Source organism: Colias eurytheme, chromosome 2, assembly GCF_061535395.1.
Source record: "Colias eurytheme isolate Ceu_HAF_F1 chromosome 2, ilColEury1 Martin Lab GWU primary, whole genome shotgun sequence".
Classification (NCBI taxonomy): domain Eukaryota; kingdom Metazoa; phylum Arthropoda; class Insecta; order Lepidoptera; family Pieridae; genus Colias; species Colias eurytheme.
This window is the reverse complement of record NC_142981.1, coordinates 11,927,375-11,954,169: the sequence shown is the minus strand read 5'-3', so window position 1 is coordinate 11,954,169 and position 26,795 is coordinate 11,927,375. Positions and strand designations below refer to the sequence as shown.

General features: G+C 35.3%; 1 protein-coding gene across 1 annotated transcript; it reads left to right on the top strand.

Annotated features, from left to right (window-relative positions):
* Positions 1-3,526: 3,526 nt before the first annotated feature.
* Positions 3,527-26,527, top strand: LOC149910716 (E3 ubiquitin-protein ligase TRIM45). The gene is made up of 11 exons (XM_090116280.1): positions 3,527-3,885; positions 9,417-9,553; positions 10,056-10,223; positions 12,613-12,783; positions 13,522-13,698; positions 14,169-14,366; positions 14,807-15,086; positions 16,751-16,842; positions 21,325-21,477; positions 23,753-23,888; positions 24,402-26,527. The coding sequence occupies exons 1-11, from the start codon at positions 3,552-3,554 to the stop codon at positions 24,515-24,517; spliced, it is 1,962 nt and encodes a 653-aa protein (XP_089972406.1). The 5' UTR covers positions 3,527-3,551; the 3' UTR covers positions 24,518-26,527.
* The last annotated feature ends 268 nt before the right edge of the window (positions 26,528-26,795 follow it).

Here is a 26,795-nt window from a genome sequence, read left to right as displayed (position 1 = left end):
ATGAAAAACTTCATTAGGTATATTGTACGACACCTCACTCTGAATCGCGCTAGCGAAATTTTTTCGTTACAGAGCACATATACAACTTTCGGACAATCTTCATTGAGGCCGGCCGGCAAATCGAGTATGTCGAGAAACTTCACTTATTCGATGGAGGTATTCTACCTTCCTTCCTCCACAGTTGTGGGACCCCGACGTACATTGAACACGCAGCTTTCTGATACTAGTAGCTAAAATCAAAACCACAGATATGTCTGTGATCAAAACCATAATAATATTTTTACCTATTATTTTACTAAAAGTCGAGTGCATCGAAATCGTAAATATGTTTTTCACCTTCCTGGTTTTTTTTCCATAGTAAATAGTGTTTTTGATTTGTTGTTGTATGAATAATTATTCTTACTTGTTGGTTATGAAATGTATTTTGAAATAATTTACTTTTACAAATCATTAGTGATATTAGTTTTGAGTGAAAATGCTTGGATCAGCATAATATCATATTTGCTACTTCAAATACATGTTTTGATAAAAAAAAAACAATAGTGTAATGTAGGTAATAAAATAAAACTGCGTTTTATTGTAGGTAATCAATTTTGACATTATTTATTTCCCAAAATTACAATAAAATAGTTTACGCCAACAAATATAACTTTTATTTTTATAACAATCCTACTTCCTACTAATGCGAAAGTTTGTGAGGATGTGTATGTGTGTGTTTCACGCAAATACTACTGAACCGATTACAATGAAATTTAGCACACATATAGAACGTAACTTGGACACATTGAATAGGTTTTATCCCGGAAACCCCACGGGAACGGGAACTATACGGGTTTTTTTTTGAAAATGCGGGCGGAAAGCTAATCGTTCATAATAATATAAACCGTAGCAGGTGGCGTTTTGAAGTTTTGTCTACCCATACAGAAAAATGAAAACCACAGGAGATTGCCCAAGTGACTATGGCACTTGGTATCGCAATCAAACTTATTGTGTCAAGATGAAATATAGCTCAATTTAAAGCTTGATGTTAGTACTTTTAGATATGATTAAAGTTTTTATGTAAATAAGCCGCAGTTCGCGACAATAAAAATAAAACAATAGTTTTATTCAACACTTCAAAAAACTACTTAATCGAGTTTAAACTAACGATGAACGTTAAGTTTTACATTTATTACATAGGTAATATTTTAATTTACAAGACAAATGTGAAAAGTAAATCGTAATTTAAACATTATTTCAAAATAACATCGAACAATGCGTCGAACACATTCATTTGACATTTCAAATAGAAACTATGACATATGACGTTTGCAAGAGAGATAGATATAGGTATGTGTCAAAACAAAACTTTTACTTTTATTTCTATTTATTCGGTATAATTACAACTTAATAGTGATAAATATGATCATTATAAATACAAATAGGAATTAACAATATCACGAACACGTGACACAACTAGTATTTTACCGATTCCATACGTAGTCATACATGTTTCAAAAGAAAAACTTTTACTTTTACTATTATTTCAATTTATCCGGTTTAATTAAGACTTAATATTGATACATATGATCATTATAAATACAAATAGGAATTAACAATATAACGAATACGTGGCACAACTAAAATTTTACCGATACCACCCGTGGTCATTCTCCTTTGTGGGTCATTTGTAACAGGATGGCGGTTCTACAGCGAAAAAAGAAAAATGATGGTCAGAACGCTGATACCGGATACCTTAAGATACTGTAATATAAAATATTACTAGATTAGATAAAATATTATAGGTAATATCTTCACCGTGTGTGACGCGCTTTACATTCACGCCATCTAGAGTTAAATCTTTATCATTTTTGTATACGTCTGTGTGTGTAAACGACCCTGTATGCAATGACAGATGTTAAAACGCATAATTTTACCGAATTGGGTGGATTTTAAGGCAATGATATAACATATTTCAATAAAATATAATATGCAGTAACCGCCATGACTATTCCTAGGTTTGATGACTATTCCAATTACGCAAAAACTCAAATAAACTAGAAATGTAGAATTCAGCGCCATCTAGCGGGATATTGGCTGGGAACAGATCGTTGCAATCACCTTAACTTGAAATTATTTAATTTTTTTACTATTTTTAATCTGCATCTACAAACGATAATATTTCTGTAACCATCAATATAATATTATAATTAGTAAGATATTTTAAATACTGCAGTACCACGTGTAAGTTGCACCATCCCTCTTGGAATATGACAAGGGTTAGGATTTAAATAGACCATTCACTCTTCTCCAAAGGAAATTGGACGTGACATTGAATTTAGAAGGTATTTTACGAACATTTTGTATGAGATATAAGGACATACCTACTGTTATTTTTATTTTATTCTTTTTTTAGAAAAGTGACACGAGCTCATTTTCAGGACAAGGACAAACCCGTCCTATCAAACCATAAAGACGCTCAGCAGTTAACTTAATTTAAAGGTACAAATTAGAAAAAGTTTAATAATTGATTTTATTTTAATTTCTAATTTATATGATTAAAATGCTAATAGTATAGGTACCTATTAGATTTTCTTTAAACGATCGAAGGCAGGATTCTATGTTCGAACCTGTTGTGGCCGAGTAGTCGGGTATAATTATGTACCTACTATTTTGTCCAAACGTTCGTTTAATAATCTTAGATTTTCAGTATAAAACAAACCCAATAAAAAATAAGGAGGCCTAAAGGTTTCGAAAACATGACGAACGCTTCGGTGAAATCATTGCTGAAGTTTTAAGACGTTTGCATTTTGAAAAAATCAACCACCAAGTTCTAAAAATAACAACGCTGAACTTTGCAATAGGCACTTAATACCAATACAAACGATCGATATTTTGGTATAAATATCGATTTTTCTTCACCAACCGCATTTTGTAGATACATTGTAGACACAGAGCAAATAGCTAGGTACTTAATTTAATTTATCAATTTCTTCACTATGTGAAGGAGTGGAAGGAGAAGCGAAATTTTATTTGCTAACGAAACGGCTGGATCGATTTTTATGAAATTTTTGTATATAGGGTACCTATTCGTAGTTCTCAGAAAAGGTCATAATCTATTATAAATGCTTACATAATCTATTATAGGTAATCAGTGATTTGAAGTTTCCTACCAGAACAACGTTTGGACTTTGGAGGGTCAGAGTCTAACAGGAGTTGTGTTTAAAAAAGTAAGTATTTTTTCATGAAAGCAGTTTCGTAGCTATAGGTAAGCTCGATAGATATTGGCCAAAGTTTGTGGCTCTCTGGGAGACAAAAGTTGGCACTGCATCTGCTGTAGCTCAGGCCTTCGGACTTCGGAGACGTTACCAACTCGGGCTTCTACCATTCTTAAAAGTATGATTCATTGATCCCTCGCTCACCTTGCAATAAAATCGCTTCAATCCAATTGTAGGGCTTCGTTCTATCTTCGTACAAACGTTCGTAGTATAATCAGTTGGGAACAAGCGGTCCATGTGAGCGCACGTCTATTTTTAAAACTGCTCACAATCGTAAATGATCGCGATGCGCGCATGAAGATGGAAGTGGATAGGATATTCTATATTTTCGGTAGTTTCTCGAGAAAGAAACAAGATAGGAGGAAGTCGTTGGAGCAGACTTCTGTGAGCGCTGGTAACAGTCCGATGAAGGTGCCCAGGTCGAGACCGGGTAGCCAGAACTTGCCGATAGCGCCAAGGACATCTGCGTATGCGCTAGATAAAGTTACTGTTAAAGAGTGGGAGTGTGGAGTGTGTAAGAAGGAGTTAGTGGAGCCGAGGTTGCTGGGCTGTCTACACAGCTTTTGCACGAGATGCCTGCAGAGTCTACCGCAAGAGGGAGATTCGGAGATCTGGAGCGATGTTGACGGTATTTAAACGTTTGATACTAGATTATTTTAGATGGTGATTGTATTATCATATTTTTATTGTACTCTCTCTTTCATTAGGTATATTTTTAAAAATATATCTAACTTATCAAATAAAACCTTCCTCGAAGGCTACGCTTCCTATTCCGCTTTCCATTCGTGAAAACAGAATGAAAATCAGTGCAATTGTTTTTGAGTTTATCGCAAAGAGAAATACAGACGCGGCAGACGACTTCGTTTCATAATCACCAAAACATAGGACAATCAGGACAAGAAATTATTTATTTAATGACTTAATTTATGAATAATAAATACCTAATACCTAGTACCTATATAAACTTCTTCAACATAATACCTCACAATTTACCAGGGTGAACCTTCAGTTCACCTACGTAGAAGCCCTTCTGGCTAATCGAGAGATATACCACACAAAAAAAATACCTCACAATAAAAACCTTATAGAAATAGCATACTAAAACAACAATAACTGAGTGTTAACCAATAAATTATCCCAGCACCAATTGGCCAATAAAATCTGTTTATATTGGAAAGCGATTGAACAAGTTTAATAGTTTATAGTCGCTTCATCTGGAGGAGCTATAAAAGAGTGAAAACAATACACTCCATAGATAAAAACAGATTTTACTGCAGGTTATTGGGTCAATTTAATAGTGCTCTGTTAACAGGTGGCTGGGTGTTAAAAAAAGAATGATAAATGATTCATTTAAGTACTAAAGTTTCAGACAATCATAGCAAACGTTTAACAGTATTGAAAATGTGCGTGAAATAGAATTTATTTTATTTATTGGATAATAGGGAAGGGCTTGACCACATTTTCATATATTGTAATGGTCAGAGATCATTAAAAACAAAAAAGTGCGTTCGTTAAACAAATGCCTCTACCTTCAAATGTCACAAAGGTCGGAAGGATATAAGGGTTAAGACTTTCCTACGTGGATGAAAGTAGAGTAGTCTAGTCGTAGTCTTTAAAGTCTCAGTAAATATTCTAAAGTCTATTGACCTTATAATGTTATGTATGTTTATTACTTCCATTAAATTAGGTAACCATTGATAAAAAGGACCTCGTCTTATTTCGGCAGACCGCAGAAGACGCGGGTTCAAATTATTGTTGTTGTTTAGAGCGGGTTGTCTTTTTTCTATTTTTGCTTAATTTATATTTAAAAAGCATTTGATTGCTATAAAACTAAAATATCGAATTCAAATTGAACAATTTTTAATCAGAAAAGTAAATTGCCTTTATAAAGCAAAAAACAGTTTGTGCCCAATACAATTATGTAAAACATTTATTATGATTAATATCGTAAATTATAATTCTTCCTCCAGACCTTTAAAAAAAGTATTTTAGTCTAAACTAGCTGCGCTCCGCGGTTTCACTTGCGTGGCTCCGATCCTGTTGGTGTTAGCGCGATGATATACAGCCTTCCTCGATGAATGGGCTATCTAACACGGAAAGAATTTTTCAAATCGGACCAGTACTTCCTGAGATTAGCGCGTTCAAACAAACAAACTGTTCAGCTTTATAATATTAGTATATATAACAGAGCCATCCATTAACATGGAGTTAAACAAAAGCTTTAATTTCTCAAACGATCTATTAATAACGATTTCTTCAGAAAAACTGGAATATTTTCTTTGTTTACGGAAATTTGGGGCAAATTTATAATTTAGCAGCACGCATGTTTATAGATTGTTTGAAATTAGAGCGAATATATATGGCAACTGTATTTCCAAAGAGTAAAAGAAATTAAAAATAATAAACAAATGCTTAGCATAGGGTTGTTTTATCTTTGTCGTAACAACTATAAACAAAGTATAATTTCACTGAAAAAAATGCATTTGCAACTGTAGTTTTATTTTTTTATAAATATGTAAACACTTTATAAATTATTATAAAATTAGTATACTAGTTGTGTCTTGTTGTTTTTCTTTAGGGGGTCTATGTAAATGCAAATAGTAACTTTATGAACATGGATTTTATTTTTATGTAAATTTTAGAACCGAAGTTTTTGTTTTTCTCCTTACCTATTGCTGTGGGAATTTTTGTTTTCACAGGAATTATAATTGGCTACTAAATTATTAACCGACGCGGACGTTACCAATTGCGGCGAAATTTTCTTTTTCTACATTAGCATTGCAATTAGTTACGATCTATTTATTTATTTAAACAGTACATTTAACAACAAATTTTAAAATGCGATAAATCATTATTTTAGTTGTACACTAGATGGCGTACTAGATGACGCTGCTGTGAAATAATAATATTTTTAATTACTTAGTAATACTTACATATTAAATTAACGTCACGCTTATTAAAACGTTCATACTTCATGTTAATAAATTGATAGATCAACAGTCGACCCTGCTCCGGCTTTTATGTAAATATATAAGTGAAGGCAAATGGAGTATCAACGACGGAAGCCTCACAGAGGCAACCTACTTTTAGCCATAATTGGCTTATACGCACGTGTCTTCGGTGTGACATTCGTAGTGATTCTTTGCCAAATAAAATCTATGCAAGGAAATATTGAGATCTTTATAAATTATGGTGAACAATGTTGATTATAATTTATAATTAACTAGCTTCCGCCCGCGACTCCGTCCGCGCGGAAAAATTAAGATTTATTTATTTCTACGTATTTTTCCGGGATAAAAAGTATCCTATTTTAATTTTCATCGAAATTAAGTTTCATCGAAATCGAACCGTTAGTTTTTACGTGATGCCTTCACACACAGACAGACAAAAATTTTTTTAATCACATATTTGGGTTTGGTATCGATCCAGTAACACCCCCTGCTATTTATTTTTTCAATATTTTCAATGTACAGAATTGACCCTTCTACAGATTTATTATATGTATCTATAGATAAGTACCTAGCTGTCTTTTTTGCTTCGCAATTCATTATTTTCGTACACATTGCCATATATTTCACATGCAACTCATTAATCCATTATCTTTATAAAAGAGTAAGTAATCAAACTTATGTGCCTTGAATATCATATTTTCTGCTTCTTGAAGGAATATAACTTTACCTATATCATTTTTAACCCATTGAGCCCCAAGCGGCCTGATCGGTCTCAGACACAATAGATTTTCTATTGTCTGTGGTTCCGGGGTAAGCAAATAAGCAAATGGGCCGGTTAGCCACCTCAACCGCACATAAACACTTGTAACACTAGAAGTACAGGTGCCTACGACCTTCTTTGGACTTTGGACAAAATATAAACTCATTTCTCGAAGGCCCCAATGTCGTAGTTGTTCAGGAACACCGTTGGTAAATTGTTCCATAGCTCATAAAAGCCTAAATAATAATAATACACAAAATGTAGGTACCTACCATGTACCTACCCATAGTTTTCTTTAACGTATTGGACAAATACACATCACCTGAATAAAACATTTAACTGCATTGATTCACTGCATTTATCGCTCAAAAAACAATAAATTAGTATGTGGAACAAATGAAAATAATTCATATTATTGTTTATGTCGTGGCACGCCGGGTGGCAGCGCTATATTTAGCAGCACATTACCCGTGTTCCGGTCTTACACATCATTGATATTCTAAATATAACGTGGATACGAATTATATCTAGCACCGGTAATACATTTTGTAGTAAAACAATTAATTTAAATTTTAGTAATAGTCGTATTATTGCACTTGCCACCTCAGTATATAGAGTGATAATATTATTACCTTATACTTATTATACCTATAAAAGATACCTATTACTTACTTACTTATTATATTATGTAAATATTAAATATATAAAATTTGGAAATAAAAGCGTAAGTATCTAAAAAATTGAGTTAAATTGAAAGGGATGGAGATCTCTATCTAAAGGCTATCAAAAACATAGAGTATCTACTGAAAACAGGCGCGCTAAGTACCTACTACCACAGACTAATAATAATATATACTACGTATACAACTACTACAAATAAAATATGCTGCTTACGCCCGGGAATATGTTACTGGATTTTGATTAACTATGTTACTTTTTTCAAAAGACGATTATGCCGATGTAACAAGATATAAATATTCAGAATGTTTGTATACAGTAGGTATGTACGGATACGGATAATGTACCTATGGGAACGTATAGGTACTTACCACGCTACTTACTACCGTAATACATAAAATAATACTTTGAAGAGCATTATTAAACGTCAGTCTATATGAGATATTATCCAGAGCTGGAAGTTCTTCAGATTATTTATGATCACTTCCAATGAAATGTAAATATAATGATTATATAAGGAGATCAAAGTTAAGATTACAGGAATTCAGATTATATAGAAATGCTTTCGTGAAGTGTTCTTAGATTAATCAAACATTTAAATTCTCTAAAAAAGTATGTTATGAAGTCTGATTCCATAAAAATAAAACCAAGAAATTAAACAGGTCTGAAACGCCCCATTAGTCATATTATATCAGAAAAATATATATATATATACCTACTTACTCAAGTTTTACTTTTTCAGCTAGGGAGCGTCCATAAATTACGTGAGGTGTTTTTATAATATTCTGACCCTCCCTCCCCCTGCTGAGGCCTGAGATGTTGTGAGATTTTATTCTAATTTTTCTACAATAATTTTATTTACAAAAAATTTCGGCTTATTATTTTTGAAGGGAAACTTCTTTATCGGGGTTGGAAAAAAATTTAGTGTAACATTTTTTCGTTACGCGTGACATTTTTCCGTTACGCGCCATCTTTTTCTTATCCCTACCACGCGTGATTCGACGTATTTCTGTAAAGTTGCATATTATAGTAAATTATTTTTTGAAAAATAAGGTCATAAAGAACTTTCACTTCTTACGTGTGTACACTAGTACACGCACACATTTTTTTTTTATTTGAGGGTTAGCAAAATGATCACACGAACGTTTCATTACATATCGGCTATCGCATTGCCACACTGAACCCTAAAAATTCAAAATAATTTCAGGTGAATGATTCAGCTCCCCTGAGGTCATATATATATACGTTTCATGTCGGTTGTAATGAGCAATACATTTATGTCTTCCGCAGTTATTAATAAATTGCCAATCTCTGCTCTCGCGAATAAATCTCGATGGCTAATTATTGTACGGGAAACTCTTTTTAGCAAAATAAATGACTGTTTTTAGAATGCACACATCTTCCTCTAGATATTATATAATATCTAGCAGTATAGTCCCTGGTAATAGGTTTAATTTGTTTTTAATAGAAAAGTAACAGTTTCTTCTTCAGATTACTTTAACTGCCTGATTCATGATTGGTCGTTTAGCTAGCTTGTGTCGTTTTCAGCGACAGTAAAATTATTGTTAGAACTAGAACATCCCCTTACTATTAATATAATAGGTATAATTCATATTCAATAGCGAGTTTGGCCGCTGTACACGAAATTCGATAAAAGGGACTGAAATAAATTGTCGCCTTACTCCATGATGTGACGGTATTGCCATGACGCGACCTTGAAATTTTACTATCAACGCTAAGAAAACTAGTAAAATATAATTTTATTTCTAGGATCAAGTCAGCAGGACTCCAGCTCCCGTTCAGCATCAGGCAGCGGTTCTGCAGCATCAGGGTACGAGAGCGAGCGGAACTCGGACTCTGATGCCAGTCTCAATAAACAACGCAAGTTTGGGATTTACACGAAAAAGGTAAATAAAGCTATAATATGAATAATGAATTCAAAACATAAAAAATAATATTGTCATTTACATTATGTATGCCTCGCCGTTTGACACGCGAGCATACCTTTGGTTCTGCCTGTGGTTCTGCCAAAGATAGGCTGCTAGTTGCTACTTATATCTTATTCTGGTACATACAGATACCTACATACCTACTGCCAAGTAACTTAGTAACTTTAAAGTAACTTACGACTTACCTACCTACATCTATCTAGACATTTAAAATTTCGCATTTCAATACCTACCTATTAATTAGTACAGAGTAACCACTTATCTAAACATTAACTTTAGGAACATAATAAGTATATTTTAGAAAATAGAATATGTGTCCAATAATATGGTTATGTAGACAAAACTTGCACTATGGAAAAACAAAACGCTTAATAAACATACTTTATTTATCATTATTACAATTGGCTTTTTAGTATAAAAATCTCTTGTTAAATATACCAAGTATCTAATTCTCTTCTAGATATCCGGTAAAAGCGTATACGTCCTAGTGTGCCCCACCTGCGGGTGGGAGACCCCCCTCCCCCTGGGGGGAGTAGCAGCTCTGCCCCTGAACTATGTGCTGCTGAGGAAGATCGCCAGCAGGGATGCTGCGGACGTACTCTGCGATCTGTGTAGCTGTGATAGCAAGGTTGGTATCGATGTTTTCAAACAGGTTTTAAATTTATTAGCGTTTTTTTTTTCGGGAAATGGAATTTTTAAATGTAAAGTTGTTGGAATTTAAATAAGTATTAGGTTTGACTTGAAAATTAAAATGAAAAAACTGCAATATACCTGAAATTTCCGGAAATGTTAATACTGTATCAGCTGGTAGTTACCTAATTTCTTGAAAATTGTTTTTAATCCAATTTCCACTTATTCAATAGCGTTTTAAATGCATTTGACTGTTATGATTCATTTTATTATATACACCTGAAATCTACGTTACTCAAAATTTTATTAAAAAGAAGTATAAATGCTCCAAAACTGAGACGAATTTCAAACGTCCACATATTTTTAGAATAAAATCATTAACGGTTCACGAATCACGGTTACACATGGTACTAATTGAATTATGGCGCGAACAATGTAACAAAATGGATGTCCTCCGATAAATAAAAAACAAATGAAGCGCGTCGATTTCCAATGCTCATTTACAACGATATGTCACATTGCACGTGAGGTATTCTTATTTTTACGTAAATGTATTTTTGTAACTTGTTGAACATAAATAATAGCACAGAGCAAGTAATATAGTAAGAGACGGCACTCAGTACTTCGATTTCGAGCTCACGCACACATATGCATGTATTACTTAGGTCAAATCTTATATACCAACCTATGAAAAGTTTACGTCAAACATGACCCACATTGCTGCCAACATTTAAAAGTTGTCGTTGCTAGTGATGTCTCTTTATGAGTGCTAGTATCGATAAAACTTAATATCGATATCGATAAAATTATCGATGCTGGGTAACAGCACTACTAATTCTCATCCATATTGGCATATTCAAATTAAGGGAAATTAAAAATAAAACACCAACAATGTAGATCAATAAGTTTATTATAATATTAATAATTATTTAATAACATTTTTATATAATATTAAAACACACTATTATCAGCAAAAATCTTGCAAAAATTGATAATTCCATTTGAATTTTACTGAATATCTTTATTTAGGCATGTAGGACTTAATTCGGCTTAAATATTAAGTATGTGAATACAACTAGATTCACATTTTATACTTTTCCTTGAAATATTTTGCGGGATTTCTATTAAATCTCGTTCTAAATTTCGATACCAATATATCGTTGCCGTTCGGATCGCCATATTGGAATTATATATGAAGAAGCCGTTGTTTTCTTTGGACATAATAATATCTCCTCTCCAATTGATTCTACAGCCAGAACATGACTTATTAGAGACGTTTTCTCATAATTTGTTTTGTAATTATTATGTTTTATCTTCCATATAGAACAGTCATTGGGTACATATTGCAAATATATTTTAGTCACAAATCACAATAATTATCTACACACAAAGATTTTAACATTGTTTACACAATATAACACTTTTTCTTCTTTTTACACTTTTGGCAGAAATATTACAAATTAAATAGTTCAATGTACTGTACATTAACTGAGTAAATAAAATCTACGATATACGAAGAACAAATTTTGTATAACAACCATCAAAACAAAATAAAACGCCATTTTGAATCCAAATTTCAAACAACAAATCAACATCAAGACGTTGTCTATGCTTAAGTCTTAACCATTGACAAGAAATCGAAGAAAGAAAGAAATAATTTATTATTGTACTAGCTAAAAATTAAAATGTACAAAAATAAGGTTTAAAAAAAAAGAAGAAATAATAATAAATAAGTAAAACTAAAATATTAAATCTTTTATTATATGATTACATCGGAGAGGCCAACATTAGAAATATTTTTATTTTTTCTAAATGTTGGCAGGCCAGACTTGACCTTAGGTCTTGGAAAAGTACAAAATAATTTGAACTCTATGTCAATTGAATGAAGTTTAAATTTGCTTGATAATGTAAGCCTAACCAAAACGATGTTCTAAGTGTCGACCCACTGATAATAGTTGGTGAACCAAATGACGGTTTATGTTGGTTTACGTGCATAAGTTGAAATTAAATTTTGGTGTTTCGAATGGCTGTATATTTTTTTTTTATAGATATTATTTTTTATAGATCACATTTAAACCTATGTCAAGCTTTAGCTACTATTAAGTGTTCTGTGCCTACTACCTATACCTACATAAAATACCTAATAAAGGTCGTTATAGATATTAAAAATTGCCTGCCAAAATTAGTTAAGTACCTAGTTAAAAAAAGTATTTGTTGTTGTAGCTATTATTAATCAGTTGATCTGTAATAAATAAACTATCTTTTACACAAAATTTAGAGCTTTCAAAAATATTTTAGGCACTGATTTCAACTTGACTTTAGTGTTCTCCCCTTTTTGAAGTCTGTTAAAAATACGAACCATATTTTCATTCCTATTTCATATTCAGGCAGACCGCCGTTGCGACGAGTGCCTCCTCAGCATATGCACGTCTTGCAGCGAGTCGCACCGCAAACAGAAAGCCACGTCGAAACACGAGCTGCTGCCGATAGAGTCTCCCACGCGCTGCGCACACCACCCCTCGCAGTGTCTGAGCGTTTATTGTGCTACTTGCCAGCTAGTGAGTATCAGTAAGCTTAGATAGAGCCAGAATATATGAGCGAAATGATACCAGATGGCAGATGTCTTTAAAACGTGTATTGAATGCCTACATAATGAAAGTTTAGCAAGTAACAGACTAGGGAGATTTCAAAATACAGCTATTTCTATTTTTTTTATATTGTACATTATTATGATATTATGTTCTATGTAGGTAGGTAGTAGGTACTACTATATGGTATTGTTAGACGTAACTTTTTGATTTAATATTTTTGTGGATGAATATTTGTCAATATAGTCAAATTTCCTGTTAGAACATGCATAGCTGTCGAATACTATAAAATGCCGCTTTCCTTTGAATCGTGGCGCATTCGTACGAATCGTGCCTAGGGGGGCTAAGACGTTGTTTATACGACGTTTGACCTAACTACCCTTACTTTGCTAATAGTCGTTGACTTACTGTGATTTGTTATCAACTGTCTGCATCAATTGGGCAGTTGTGTAGAATAGCAGTACATTTTTAATACATTAAAACTAAGGCCATTCTCCCATTACGATACGCACAGGCGATTCAAGTATCCTGCAAGTCTCGGAGACTAGTCGCCGCGGAGTATCTCACATACATTTGTATGTAGGCTCGCACACTACACTACCGGTACAATGTATGTGAGATATTCCGCGGCGACTAGTCTCCGAGACTTGAATCGCTTGTGCCAATCTCCCGTGTAATTTCTAAAAGTATAAATTACTATACTCTCAGGTAGTATGCCGCGAGTGCTGCGTAATATCGCACGCGGGTCACGCGCTCGCGAACGCATCTCGCGCGGCGGCGGAACGCGCGCGTGCGTTACGCGACGCGTGTGAACGTGCCCACCACGTGCCTGATAATGTGGAGCGGGCCAAGCGGATACTGAACGTGCATGCTTATGAGTTTGAGGTATGAGAGATTTTTAATTCAGTTGATGTTTTGGAGTCAGAGTTTCTTGTAGAGTTAAATATAAAATCTTACACAGACTAATAATAATATACTACGTGTTTTAGCATTTTTAGCTACATACAACCATAATAATTGCAATTTAAAAAAATATAGAATGTTGAAAAAAGTGTTTTACTAAAAGTTGCAGAGAAAGCCTACATTAATTCTAATGTTTTTCAAGATGTCACCATTCAATACTGACCATTTAATTTGTTTCTTATTGTTTCGTAACCCACAAAATAGGTTACAGTATTGATTGAACCTAGTCCATTAAATATTATTAAAGATAGTTAACTTCTCATTTCCTTATGTAGCAATAAGGCCGCCTATTGTGCAAAATTGTTGTACCTTATTAGTTTGTACCACGTGTCTTTAAATGTTTTGTACAATAAAGAGTTATAGATAAATAAATAAAATAATTAAATTTCCAGAACCACGCAACCCGCGTAGAAGCTGAAATACGTGCATGGAGCGAGGAATACAAACGCGCAGTAGACGCACACGGTAGAGCGCTCGTAGCGGCGGCCGCTCGTGCGCGCTCTAATTGTAGGCAACGAGTGGATACTAATGCACGCTTGTTGGACGAACGGGCGAACCATGCGATGGATGCTGTGCGGTTTGCGGAGGAGGTAAATACATCTAGAAGTGTATTACTTTATTAGAGGAACAAGGAATCCGGGTAGAAATACTAAGTTAGTGGCTAAGGCACGTGTGCGCTCCAATTGTAGGCATTGAACGAACCATGCGCTTGAAGTTGAGCGGTTTGCAGTTTGAGTACACGTGTAGAGGGGTTTATAGGTATTAATGCAGTGTTTTCATTTCTTGATGATGTAGGGTTTGTATTAACACATTCGTATTAGTTCGTAAACATTTTATGTTATAGGACACTTATACCACGCTTATACGACGCCATCTACATTTATTAATTATAATAATTCTCACATGCATACATTACAATTTGTTAGCTGCCTGTTTATCTTCATACTAAATTAACCTTACCAACCTAATTTCAATTTAATCGATACGTAAATGACTGTAACATAAAAGCATTCAATTTCATCTCCCTCAGCTCCTCTCCGAAGGCAAAGACGAAGAGATCCTCTCTCTCTCCGGACCCGTCTCCCGCCGTCTGGAGCGTCTGACAGAACTACAGCCGCTATCAGACGCGCCACGATGCGAACTTCGCTTCGCTCGCGACGCGCCTGCGAACTTCGCTTCGCTCGCGCCACGCTGCGAACTTCGCTTCGCTCGCGACGCGAATAACACGATTAGTGGCGATGAGTTTAGACTTGTGGGGACATTGTTGACGCATGCCGCTGATCCGGATAAGTGTGTGTTAAATACGGAAGGTAATTTTGTAATTTGTGAAGCTATGAAAGTGTTGGGTTGCTGATTATGATTTAATTTGCTTTCAAGTCATATCCTTTTGATGATATTGCTAATTGGCATAGATGGGTATCTGAATAATGTATAATTTAATTGGTTAAGGATTAATGCGGTATTTGTTAAAATCGCTTCGAAAATTAGCCATTATTTGTCGTAAAAAATAAATGACAAAAAAAAGTTATTGTGGGTTATCCATAAGAGATAGACATATACCATCGCGGACTTTTCTGTAGACCTTTTCAATGTGTATAATACTTAGTACATTATTTCGATAAAACTCGTAGGGTTCAGCCTGCGTTTGCAATGTAAGCGGAAAAAATGTAATTTTTTACGACATCATATTAGAAACCTCAAAAATAACAGTACTTCTCCACTATTTAATGGATGTTATTATACACATATAAACCTTCCTCTTGAATCACTCTATCTATTAAAAAAAACCGCATCAAAATCCGTTGCGTAGTTTCAAAGATTTAAGCATACAAAGGGACATAGGGAAATAGGGACAGAGAAAGCGACTTTGTTTTATACTATGTAGTGATAGTGAGTAGTGAATAGTGATGTTCTCAAACTTTATGATTCTACTAACGCCATCTGTTGTCAATTGAGTCTGAACTATGCGTGAACAAGGCTATGTGGCTTTATAATTTCGTTACTACAAAAAGTCGAGCATAAAAGCGGCACGGCTATAAGTACCATCCTTATTTCGTTAGATGTCGTGGTAATATAAAACATGTAAAATGGTTGTAAAGACAGATCAATAGATGCCGTTAGCTTCACTTTACATCCCGCTATCGAAATTTATTTGTATTTTCATAATATCATATGTATTCGTCTTCTAAAACGGAAACACACGGCACATAGCCTCACAACGTAGATAAAAAAAATTTTTGGAGATCCTAGGCCTTTGCCTTGGACCGTAATTTTATCAGATATACGTCACTTATGTTATTTATCTAATGTCTTTATAAAGCTGAAGAGTTTGTTTGTAAGTTTAAACGCGCTTATCTCAGGAACTACTGGTCCGATTTGAAAAATTCTTTCGAAGGAAGGATATAGATTATAGGCTATATATCATCTCGCTAAGTCCAACAGGAGCGGAGCACTGCAGGTAAAACCGCGGAACACAGCTATAGGTAAACCAGAATCTGACGGCAATTAGGGAAATCAAAATTTTGAGTGTGCAACCCTAGGGAAAATAGACTGAACGATCTTGATACTGCTTATTTTTTATTTTGTCCTCGATATCATTAGTCACATTACATAAGCAGACAATACTGTACTTAATAATGAGATATCCACTCAATATTATGTAGGTACATACTTACACATAATACTTTTATATATTATTACTAGTGGTCCGCCCCGGCTTCGTCCGTGGTACATATTTCGCAATAAAAGGTAGCCTATGTCCTTTCTCGGGTATCAAAATATCTCCATACCAAATTTCATGCAAATTAGTTCAGTAGTTTAGGCGTGATTGAGTAACAGACAGACAGACAGAATTACTTTCGCATTTATAATATTATAGTCGGGATTGATATGTGTATAATAAGAAGCTAGCTTAGTAAGTGTTGTTGTAACTGTGAAAATTTATTTATGTATACGGTGTCTTAAAATTTTGCAGGTTTACAAGATCTCCAAGTTGACTGTCCACATGAAGCAATACTGGAACTGCGCGACACAAATGATGAGAGGATATGGAGTGGGGGTGAACAGGTAAACATACAAATAGTTTTTTAAATAGAAATAAATATCACTTTCACTACATAGTATAAAACAAAGACGCTTTCTCTGTCTATAGGGATAGAGACGGATATAGATCCGGACTACCAGATTTTGATGCGTTTTTTGATATTTAGAGTGATTTCAAGAGCAAGGTATGCAATTTATGTATTAGGTAGACAAAACGGGCAAAGACTCGGGCGGAAAACCTAGTATCAAATAAAGTCAGGATCACTTTGAAGTTGAGTTATACAAATATACATATTGTATTTTGAAAATAAAGGTACATTCTCAACAACTTTGTGTACAATTAATTCCTATATTGCCTGGTGTATATCTATGTATTGATAGTTGTCACTATATTAATAATTTGTCCAGGCAAATATAATGTCCGATACAGTATTTGTTTTGCATGATTTTACGCGAGTATTATAAAATTAGAAATTACAGATTTTATTTTATTATATTGTTATCCCGACGTTTCACACACGTAGCAACGAGCGTAGTCACGGGGCCCGGGGAGACGACTCATCAAATATCACTACATAGTATCCAACAAAGTCGCTTTTTCGTCCCTATGTCCCTATGTATGCTTCAATATTTATAACTACGCAACGGATTTTGATGCGGTTTTTTTAAATAACGTAACGGCACCAGTCTTGTACAGATTAAGGAAAAAATTGAAGTTTTTTGCAAATTTCTCATAGGTTTTTTAACTTTATTGGATATTGTTTAGTTATACCTTTAGTTCAATGTTAGTTTAACGTAACCAATGTTAGAAAAAAGATTACAATGCATAAATAATGAAGTTATTTATAAATTAAAAAAACACTTTTTTTCACCAGTGTTTGACAGTTTTAAATCTAATGATGGACACCCAGTTTTGGACATCATCCAGTTATAAACACCCATTTATGGACTGTACCTAATGTTGTTTATCCAGTTATTTACACTTGGAGAAGACTTATAGTTATCAATAGAATCTTGAAAATGATGATTGGAATTCAATAAATCTGGGATGTATTTATAAAAAATAGCAATTTTGCATACTTTTAATATTTTAAACAGTCTTAATTTCCATTTTTTTGGCAAAAATTGGACAAATGCATCGTTAAATACGAGTTGTGCCCGTGAAGAAAAAACAAAATGAGATTTTTAATTTTTTTTTCTCATTAAGTCAGGGATAAAAAATATAACTAAAAAAAGTACTGTCACACATCCATCCATTTTGGGACCTCTTCTTCGTCGTATCACTCTAGTCAGAGCGAACGTGGTCAACATTAGGGTTGTTGAGGAAGTGATTATGAGGAAGAGGAGGAGGAAGAGGAATTTTCACATGCAAATTTAGGGGATGCGGATGAGGAAGAGGATATTTTTTTGAGGAAGAGGATGCGGATGAGGAAGCGGAAGAGGAAGCGGATGAGGACGAGGATGAAAACTTTTAAAATAAAAACAAAAGTCACTCTCCTGTCTGTAGGTACATATTGATATTCTAAATACTAGCAAAATTGCCCGTTTGATATAAACTACAAAAAGCATCTTACTCAATGTTCATATTCAATAAAATATAAATTTACAAAGCCTATACCTGTGCCTATAGCGAAGTAACTATTCTCTAATCTGTGCCTATAGGTACACACTATATGAGTCACGAGTCCGGCTCAGATGAGCTCTTGTTTATGCATATTACTCGACAAAACCTAATCTATCTCAGAAAAAAAAGTGACTCAAATGGATTAGCTTTTGTGGAGATATTATCAAAAATTACATACAAACAAAACCTAGCCGAGTAGAGACTTACCGCCATATTTATATCTGCGTTCTCTGTCTTCTGATAACATATTTTGTAATCCTAATGTAAGTTTTGTCGAGTAATATGCATAAACAAAAGCTCATCTATTAGAGTCCGACTCGTGACTCAAATATTATATAATATAGGCTTTGCAAATTCGCCGCCCGATCCGGCCGCGGCATCGTACTGCAGCAAGTGCGTAGATACGGCATCCTCATAAATTTCCTCTAAATTTTGAGGAAGCGATAGCGGAAGAGGATTTTTTTATTTCTATTTTTGAGGATGCGGTAACGGTTGAGGAACCCAAAATATTGCGGAACTTCCGCATTATGAGGAAGCGGAAGAGGAATCCTCAACAACCCTAGTCAACATGAGGTTTGGGGGGGTAGATGTTACCCGCTTCACGATGTTCCGCCATATCTCTGTTTCCTGACATTCCGCTAAACTCGTGAAGTGAACCGCCAATAGCAGCCTCAATCTGATCGATCCATCGATATGGATTCCAAATTTGCACGAGGCAAAAAGCTTCTTTTAAAGATGGTGTGGATGAAATTTAAGTGTGTGTGCTGTATGGTGATCAGAGGCGGCTCGTGATAAAATTTTATGGGTGTTCACTTGAAATAAAACACTGAAAATACATGGTGTAAAGCAGTACATTTATCAAAAAAATTACTTATAAAGGAAATACATACGTCTTTCTTTTTGGTGTGCAAAAATATCTATAACTTAAAGCGACAAGACATTCGTAAATGTCTGTTGTTGGCTGTTGCTTTCATCACAACCACACAACCACGGTGTTTTCACATAATATTGTTCGGATTTAAACACACGCGTACATATATGTTTTCGTTTTTGTCGTACATTTTTGCGAAGGTCAAGTTCAGGCCGTGGCAGTCCCTTAGCTTTCAATTCAAGCCGAATTTGTAACGTTTTAACACACTTTTTAATGAACGCCACATTATAATTGTTCATTTTCACACTTACAAGTAATACTGATAACTACAGACTATTTCAACACGTATCTTATGATTTTAATTAGAAAATTCCCGAATTTGCATTCGCGCGCGTGCATTGAAGTTGACTCGAGAGTCGAGTGTTTGTTTTTAATATAGAGAGTGGCAAGGTCGCGCGCAATCGCTGTCCTGTGTACGGGCGCCCAGGCGCGGCGGTAAAAACGAACCGGCAACGTTTGCGGGAGCGGCGCTCCGAATTTTGCTATCTTTCCATAGAAAATCTTCTGTTTCACGCGCGCAGGGCACTGGCAAACCCTCTCTTTCACTCCTATTGGATTTCGTATTAGGAAATGTACTAAATATTTTTTCATTGGAGCGAAATCGTGAGCGCTCCGCTTCGCGCGTTACTGTATAATACAGTAGATATTATTCAGGTGTATGGAATGATGGAATGATGGATATATTCATTGGTATTGACAGTAGTTTTTTACGATTACGATTGATTTTAAATAGTAATAATTAATATTAATAATGAAATTAAGGAGTATGATTTTATTATAATTATTTATGGGAGTTCACTGCACCAGCGCTCCTTAGGGCGAGCCGCCTCTGATGGTGATGGAATTTAGCAGAAGACAGCGATCCAAACAGTTCATCAGAGAACTCTCTATGATAGATGCATTACAATACGCATAAGGATGCGATTTCTCTACGCAGTGATAGAGAATGAACGAGTGGCACAGCACATAATGATCCATTGTTCTAAAATATATTCTTCATGTTTAGATAGATATTATGTTGTTGGACCCATTGAGCAGATCTTAGGACTTTTAACTGATAGTTTATTGTGCAAAATTATTCTTGGCACTTCAAATCCTTCAGCGGCTTTGATTACTTTATCCCCATTATAATTAAGGGCATTGATTGCATTACTAATTTGTCGGGGAGTGTAATTTTTACAAAAAATATAAATGTCCATTATAGGAACCAAAGCAAATCCAGTCATGGACAATTGTTGTACAATATTGGAACCATATGTTTGAAATGGTCGTGATAGGTATATTATTAATCAGAAAGAAAAGACAACACAGAAAAGCGCATGAAATTATTATCTTTAAAAAAAGTTTAGGTTTCGACATTAGTCCATAAATGGATATATCCATAGAATTAAATCCAGTTATGGACACTGACGAATTTTATTTAAACAACATAACCTATCATGATACTAAATCGTGTAATATTTCGTACACTTAACTACTATAAATAAAAGTAATATCAAATTTTGCTGAGATTTATACAAAAATTCTTATAAACAAAATTGTGTCCTCACTTCCTTAAGGATTTTCTTAGTAAAAACGGATTTCTTAGAAACGAGTCGCTGCAACTAAACATAACGTTATGCCATCTTCAAACATTTTGGCTGATTATTATGAAGTGTCGTATTTTGATAGCATATGAACCAAACTTTTATTTTAATTATTGCCAAATTACATAACGTTCATTTTGGTCTTATTATTTAAATTTAATATTTATTTTGTCCATTACTGGATGCTTGTCCACGACTGGTGCCGTTACCTTAGATAAGAGTGATTCAAGAGGAAGATTTCAGTAGGTATATCATTTATTAGGTTTTAGACAATGCGGGCGAAGCCGCGGGCGGAAAGCTAGTAACCAATAAAATACGTTTAAATCTCTTTTTTCTGAGTATTCTGATATCTAATTTATTTTCAGGTGTGCGGGTACTTCAGACGGCGCGACTCAAGCGCTCGGCCCGTACTAGCGCGAATACGACCGCGGGAAGATGGCACTTGTGCTGTGTGCTTTTCTGCACCTACGCCTGGGGCTTATTTACTTGCTGTTACCCTTAATAATACGCCGATTAAGGTAATTGTACTGTACTAATAGAATTTACTTAGGTAAAATTGCACTGGCTCACTCCTACACTCAATAATGCAGGTCCTGTCCGACATGGGCCGACGACTGATAACTAATGACAGCTATGAGCTAACCCCACCACTGGTATACATGAGGCAATGTATATCTGGGGGCACGGTAGTGCCCCCGCCAAGACGAGCCAAGCGAAAGCGAAGCGCACGGGCACTACCTACCTTTTCTCGAAGCGCTTCGACGTTTTTTTGAACCCTCATAACTTGGGTTTGGATTATGCTAGATCAACAAAATTTTCGGGATATATTGTCAATAGCGGACTTATTGAACATATTAAGTTTTAATTACATTAGCTTTTATACTTCAGATTTTATTTATATCTAAAAAACGCTAATTTCGTCACTGACTCACTGATGATCATCAAAATTCTTAAGGTATTTCCTAATTTCCTAGAAAGCTGAAATTTTGTATGTAAGCTAGTATTAGCACACAAACAACAAAAAAATTATAAAACTTGTAACTTTCATCCCCCAACCCCTTAAACTAGGGGATGGGAGTTTGTATGAGACCTGTAATTTTAAATTAAATTTTGATGACGCTAGAGGTCTAATCTAATAATCTAAAACTTGGTTCCCCTAGATATATATATGTATAGGTACTCCTTGTTAAAAAAAAAAATTTAATCGACATATATTGAGACATATACTTCAGATCAGATCATATAAATATGAATGAATAGAAGTGTTGCGAACGTCTCCTGCCTCTTACGTCCACACAGTAGCTAAAAATAAAAAAAAATGTCCTTGACAGCGAGCGCGTCGATTGTCGATTGTCTTGCTACTGATTTAAAAGTGAACATGGATTGTGAAATAGTTTCACTTGAAGTAAATCTTGGACCTTGCCATCATCATGTGGTTCATATGCCGGGAGATGGTTCCTGCCTCTTTCATTCCTTGACATATTTAATGTGTGAAGAAATAGACTTTGAAGTGGCGTTGCAAGTCAGGACTGCTATTGTGCGATATGTTGTAAACCACTGGGATGAACTACAATTGTATACTTGTGCCGACAATGGGGAAAATAGAGAGTGGACTATAAAAAAAGGCGTCTCTGATGTGCAAGAAATACACCCAAAAAATAAAAAAAAAAATAAAAAAAAAATTGTTACAAACAACTTACAAAAAGAAATGAAATCCCACCAAAAACATTTTCATGTAAAATGTTGCCAAGATGAGCCCATATGACTCGCACTGTCAAAAAGTTATCAGATCTCATGTAGAGCCAAGCTTCTAACACTACACGCCCTAACTCTACAAGGCCTAACCTCACAAACTCTACACCTTAGTCAAAATATGTGGCTTGGCCGTTCGTTACTACAAGAACTATTGTATAACACAAAAGTAATGAACAGTGAATTAATTTTTCACCTTACGCCGATGTGAATGTAGCGAAATGGCCAAGCCACATACCTATTTGACTAAGGTGTAGAGTTTGTGAAGTTAGGCCTTGTAGAGTTAGGGCGTGTAGTGTTAGAAGCTTGGCTCTACATGAGATCTGATAACTTTTTGACAGTGCGAGTCATATGGGCTCATCTTGGCAACATTTTACATGAAAATGTTTTTGGTGGGATATCTATTTCATAGATACACTACAGTAATAATGGTAGATTTTTTCTACATTACATGCTATATGTACAATATTATATACGCGTAGACATTTATTTAACAAACCGGAGAGTCCTCTAGAGTCTAGACTAATCCGTTCTCATAAAACATTATGGGCACCACAGTAATCGCACGTAAAAGTATTTTTAAAAGTATCTACATAGTTATACATATATTTAGATTCCTTCTCTATGGCGGCCACTATAAATCTGTGCTGTGTTGTTGCAAGCACAACGACATACTTATTGAGTTGGTCCTTTTTTTGAAAGATTGCCACACTTTTGTTTTTCGTACTTATTTCTTTATGTATTTTTTGAAGTGGAATTTCTTTAGGCTCATTGAGAGTAGAATGCCAAGATCACGTCATGGCAATACCGTCACGTCATGGAATAAACCGACGATTTTAATATCTTTGAATCTTGCCAGAAGGTTCACTTCTGCCACGTGTGTTCAGCACACATGCTCTTTTGATCTTTTTATAGTTTTAGGCTTTAGCCTTTGGCAATATACATTTCTATGTTTCGTTACAAACTGCCTCAAAATAGATACCTACTTTATTTCTTTAATTTATTGATATCTTGCGTTATAAATTGCCCCTATGCCCCTAGGGCAGTCCATTCCCGTGCGCAGCGCGTGTGATGCGCGCACACACGGGGCAGTTCCACTGCTGCGCGCACTGCTCGTCGGGCGGCCGGCGGGACGCTACCTGTGGCTGTGGCTCTACTATGGCCGGCGGGTATAAAGGTTGGTACACACACGGGGCAGTTCCACTGCTGCGCGCACTGCTCGTCGGGCGGCCGGCGGGACGCTACCTGTGGCTGTGGCTCTACTATGGCCGGCGGGTATAAAGGTTGGTACACACACGGGGCAGTTCCACTGCTGCGCGCACTGCTCGTCGGGCGGCCGGCGGGACGCTACCTGTGGCTGTGGCTCTACTATGGCCGGCGGGTATAAAGGTTGGTACACACACGATAAAAAAAATGTATACGTGTACTAGAGTACACACGTAAGAAGTGAAACTTCTTTATGACTTTAAAAATGTCACGAATATGGCGTAACGCAAAAATGTCACGCGTACGGCATAACGCAAAAATGTCACGCGTACGGCGTAACGCAAAAATGTTACACTAAATTTTTTTCCAACCCCGATACAGAAGTTTCACTTCAAAAATACACTTAACTAATTAATTTTAACTGACAAAAAAATAAATTTATTTTCTAGACAATACTATTAATTTATTATAATTGATTCCCCAGGATGTGGTCACGGCCACGCCGGCTGGCCGGGCACGCGGCACTGGTCGTGCTGCGGCAGCACGCGCCGCAACTCGCCCTGCGCACGCGCACAACACATGTACCAGTTCTCCTTGTAAATACACGTGCTTATAAGTTTGAACATTTTAACGGATTGACGCGATTTATCCATACTAATATTATAAAGAGGAAAGGTTTGTATGTATGGTTTTCACGCATAAAGTACTGGACCGATTTTGATGAAATTTGGCACAGATAATCTTTAGACCCTGAGAAAGAACATAGGCTACCTTTTATTGCGAAATATGTACCACGGGCGAAGCCGGGGCGGACCGCTAGTTCATTATAATATAGGAGACATCTCTCCCTGGCCACGCTCGCTGCAGTGTGCCAAACGTCGTGATAATAATATACTAAACAAATCGCGTTTAAAATCCGTTAAAATCTTTAATTTCTAAGTCTTAGATTAAGGATTGGTCTCCGCGCGCGCGCTACGACTAGATACCGCCGGCGTACTTGAAAAATGCGGCAACTAATAGTACGCCGAATTCGGCGTACCCAAGCCAGTCGTGTCACAAGCATTGTGTGGAGAGGGCGAACCGATAGTTTTTACAGATTTTGAACAAAATCTGAAGTAAAATGCCTATTTGTGTCATAAAACTGTTTAAAAATAATACAACAAAAAATAAGAAAGACACTGGGATCACGTACCATCACTAAGTATCGTATTATTCGAAATTTCTCCTTTACTTCGAAAATTTTTTCTACGAAAATACGACGCCATTCAGTGTTACCGTACTGCATATCCAAAAAAATACACGTGGTTGAGGAAATCTTTTAGCAATAATTTGAACTTTTTTTTTCAATACTATTACTAACACATGTATAAAAAAGTATAATAACAATAATTTATTTCTGTTTAACCATGTTTAACTGACTCATATAATATGTTTTTTTTTTATTTCCGCTTTTTTACTTTTAAACAACCTTTGTGACTATAGTAGCGTCGCAAGTGGATTTGAGTCGCATGTTCATGGATTCGATTCCCGGCCAGGTCAGGATGAAAAAAAATTTTTTTCAAACTTCTTTCCAACATGCCACATTTCCCATTTATGAGGTAAAATTTATGTAGCTGGCAGCCCAATTCTTCACACACACTAGCGTCTTTACAAATTGCCTAACACACACTACAGAAATGAGTTGCCGCACTCACAGAGCTATTGTTTTTAGGTGGGGCGGTATCTAGTCGTAGCGCGCGCGCGGAGACCAATCCTTAATCTAAGTTCTAAGTGTATAATACTCGAGTAAAATCAAAAACAAGTAAATAAAATCTACGTGTTACTTGTACATAATACAAATGTTCCAATTCGTTGCAAATATTTTATAGCATACATGTACCAGTTCTCCTTGTAAATCTATATAATACTAGCTGTGCCCCGCGGTTTTGGTCTCAGCGTGATGATAGCCTATAACCTTCCTCGATAAACGGGCTATCTAACACCGAAAGAATTTTTCTAATCGGACCAGTAGTTCCTGAGATTAGCGCGTTCAAACAAACTCTTCAGCTTTATAATATTAAGTATAGATTATGTTATTCTAATACAGTATGGATACTTGGAGAATCGACTGAGTATCCTGTATCTGTAACTAGGAATGTACTAATATGAGCAAGACCAACTGAAAGCGTCTGATACTACAAATAGGCCATCTACAACATGTCTGCTACATGTAAATTTATAACTTCATATAAAAATACATATACAATGGCAAAGTTGGGCGGGTTGCTTGTTATGGGTGTACACATAGAGTTTTAAGAATTCATCTATTTAAAAAAAAAAAACTGGGTCTGGAATTTTATAAGTATTTTTTACGTACTCAGCGTATGCAAAACTATAACCTCCTTTGAGCTTAGTATACCAACAGTGGGACACCCTGTATACGAATGTGAATTGTTGAATTTGTTATTATTCAGTTGACGGAATATTAGAAGTTTTCTTTACCTAATATAAGTTGTGTTTATACTTAGTTATGTAAGTAATTATGTTATTATAGCAGTATTCTTAAATAACGATGTCGTTGCCACGTGTGTGGTATTTTCTGTGATTGTTATAAATATTAATAAAAAATGTTCTTAATTCTGGCTTTTTATTTCAAAGCACATGAATATTAAATGATGACATCTTTCCACAACATATAAAAACGTATAGAAACTACTACGGCTGATCACCTACTTGTCCCTAAACAAAATCAGTGAAACAGATGTATGAATAATGCATCTGCCCCTTACCCCACTTACACCCCCGTGCAACCCCACACGGGACTTCACTTTGGATATTTATTTATTTACACATAGAACTAACTATCATTACAGGTTAACCTAATTCGACAGAGTTCTTT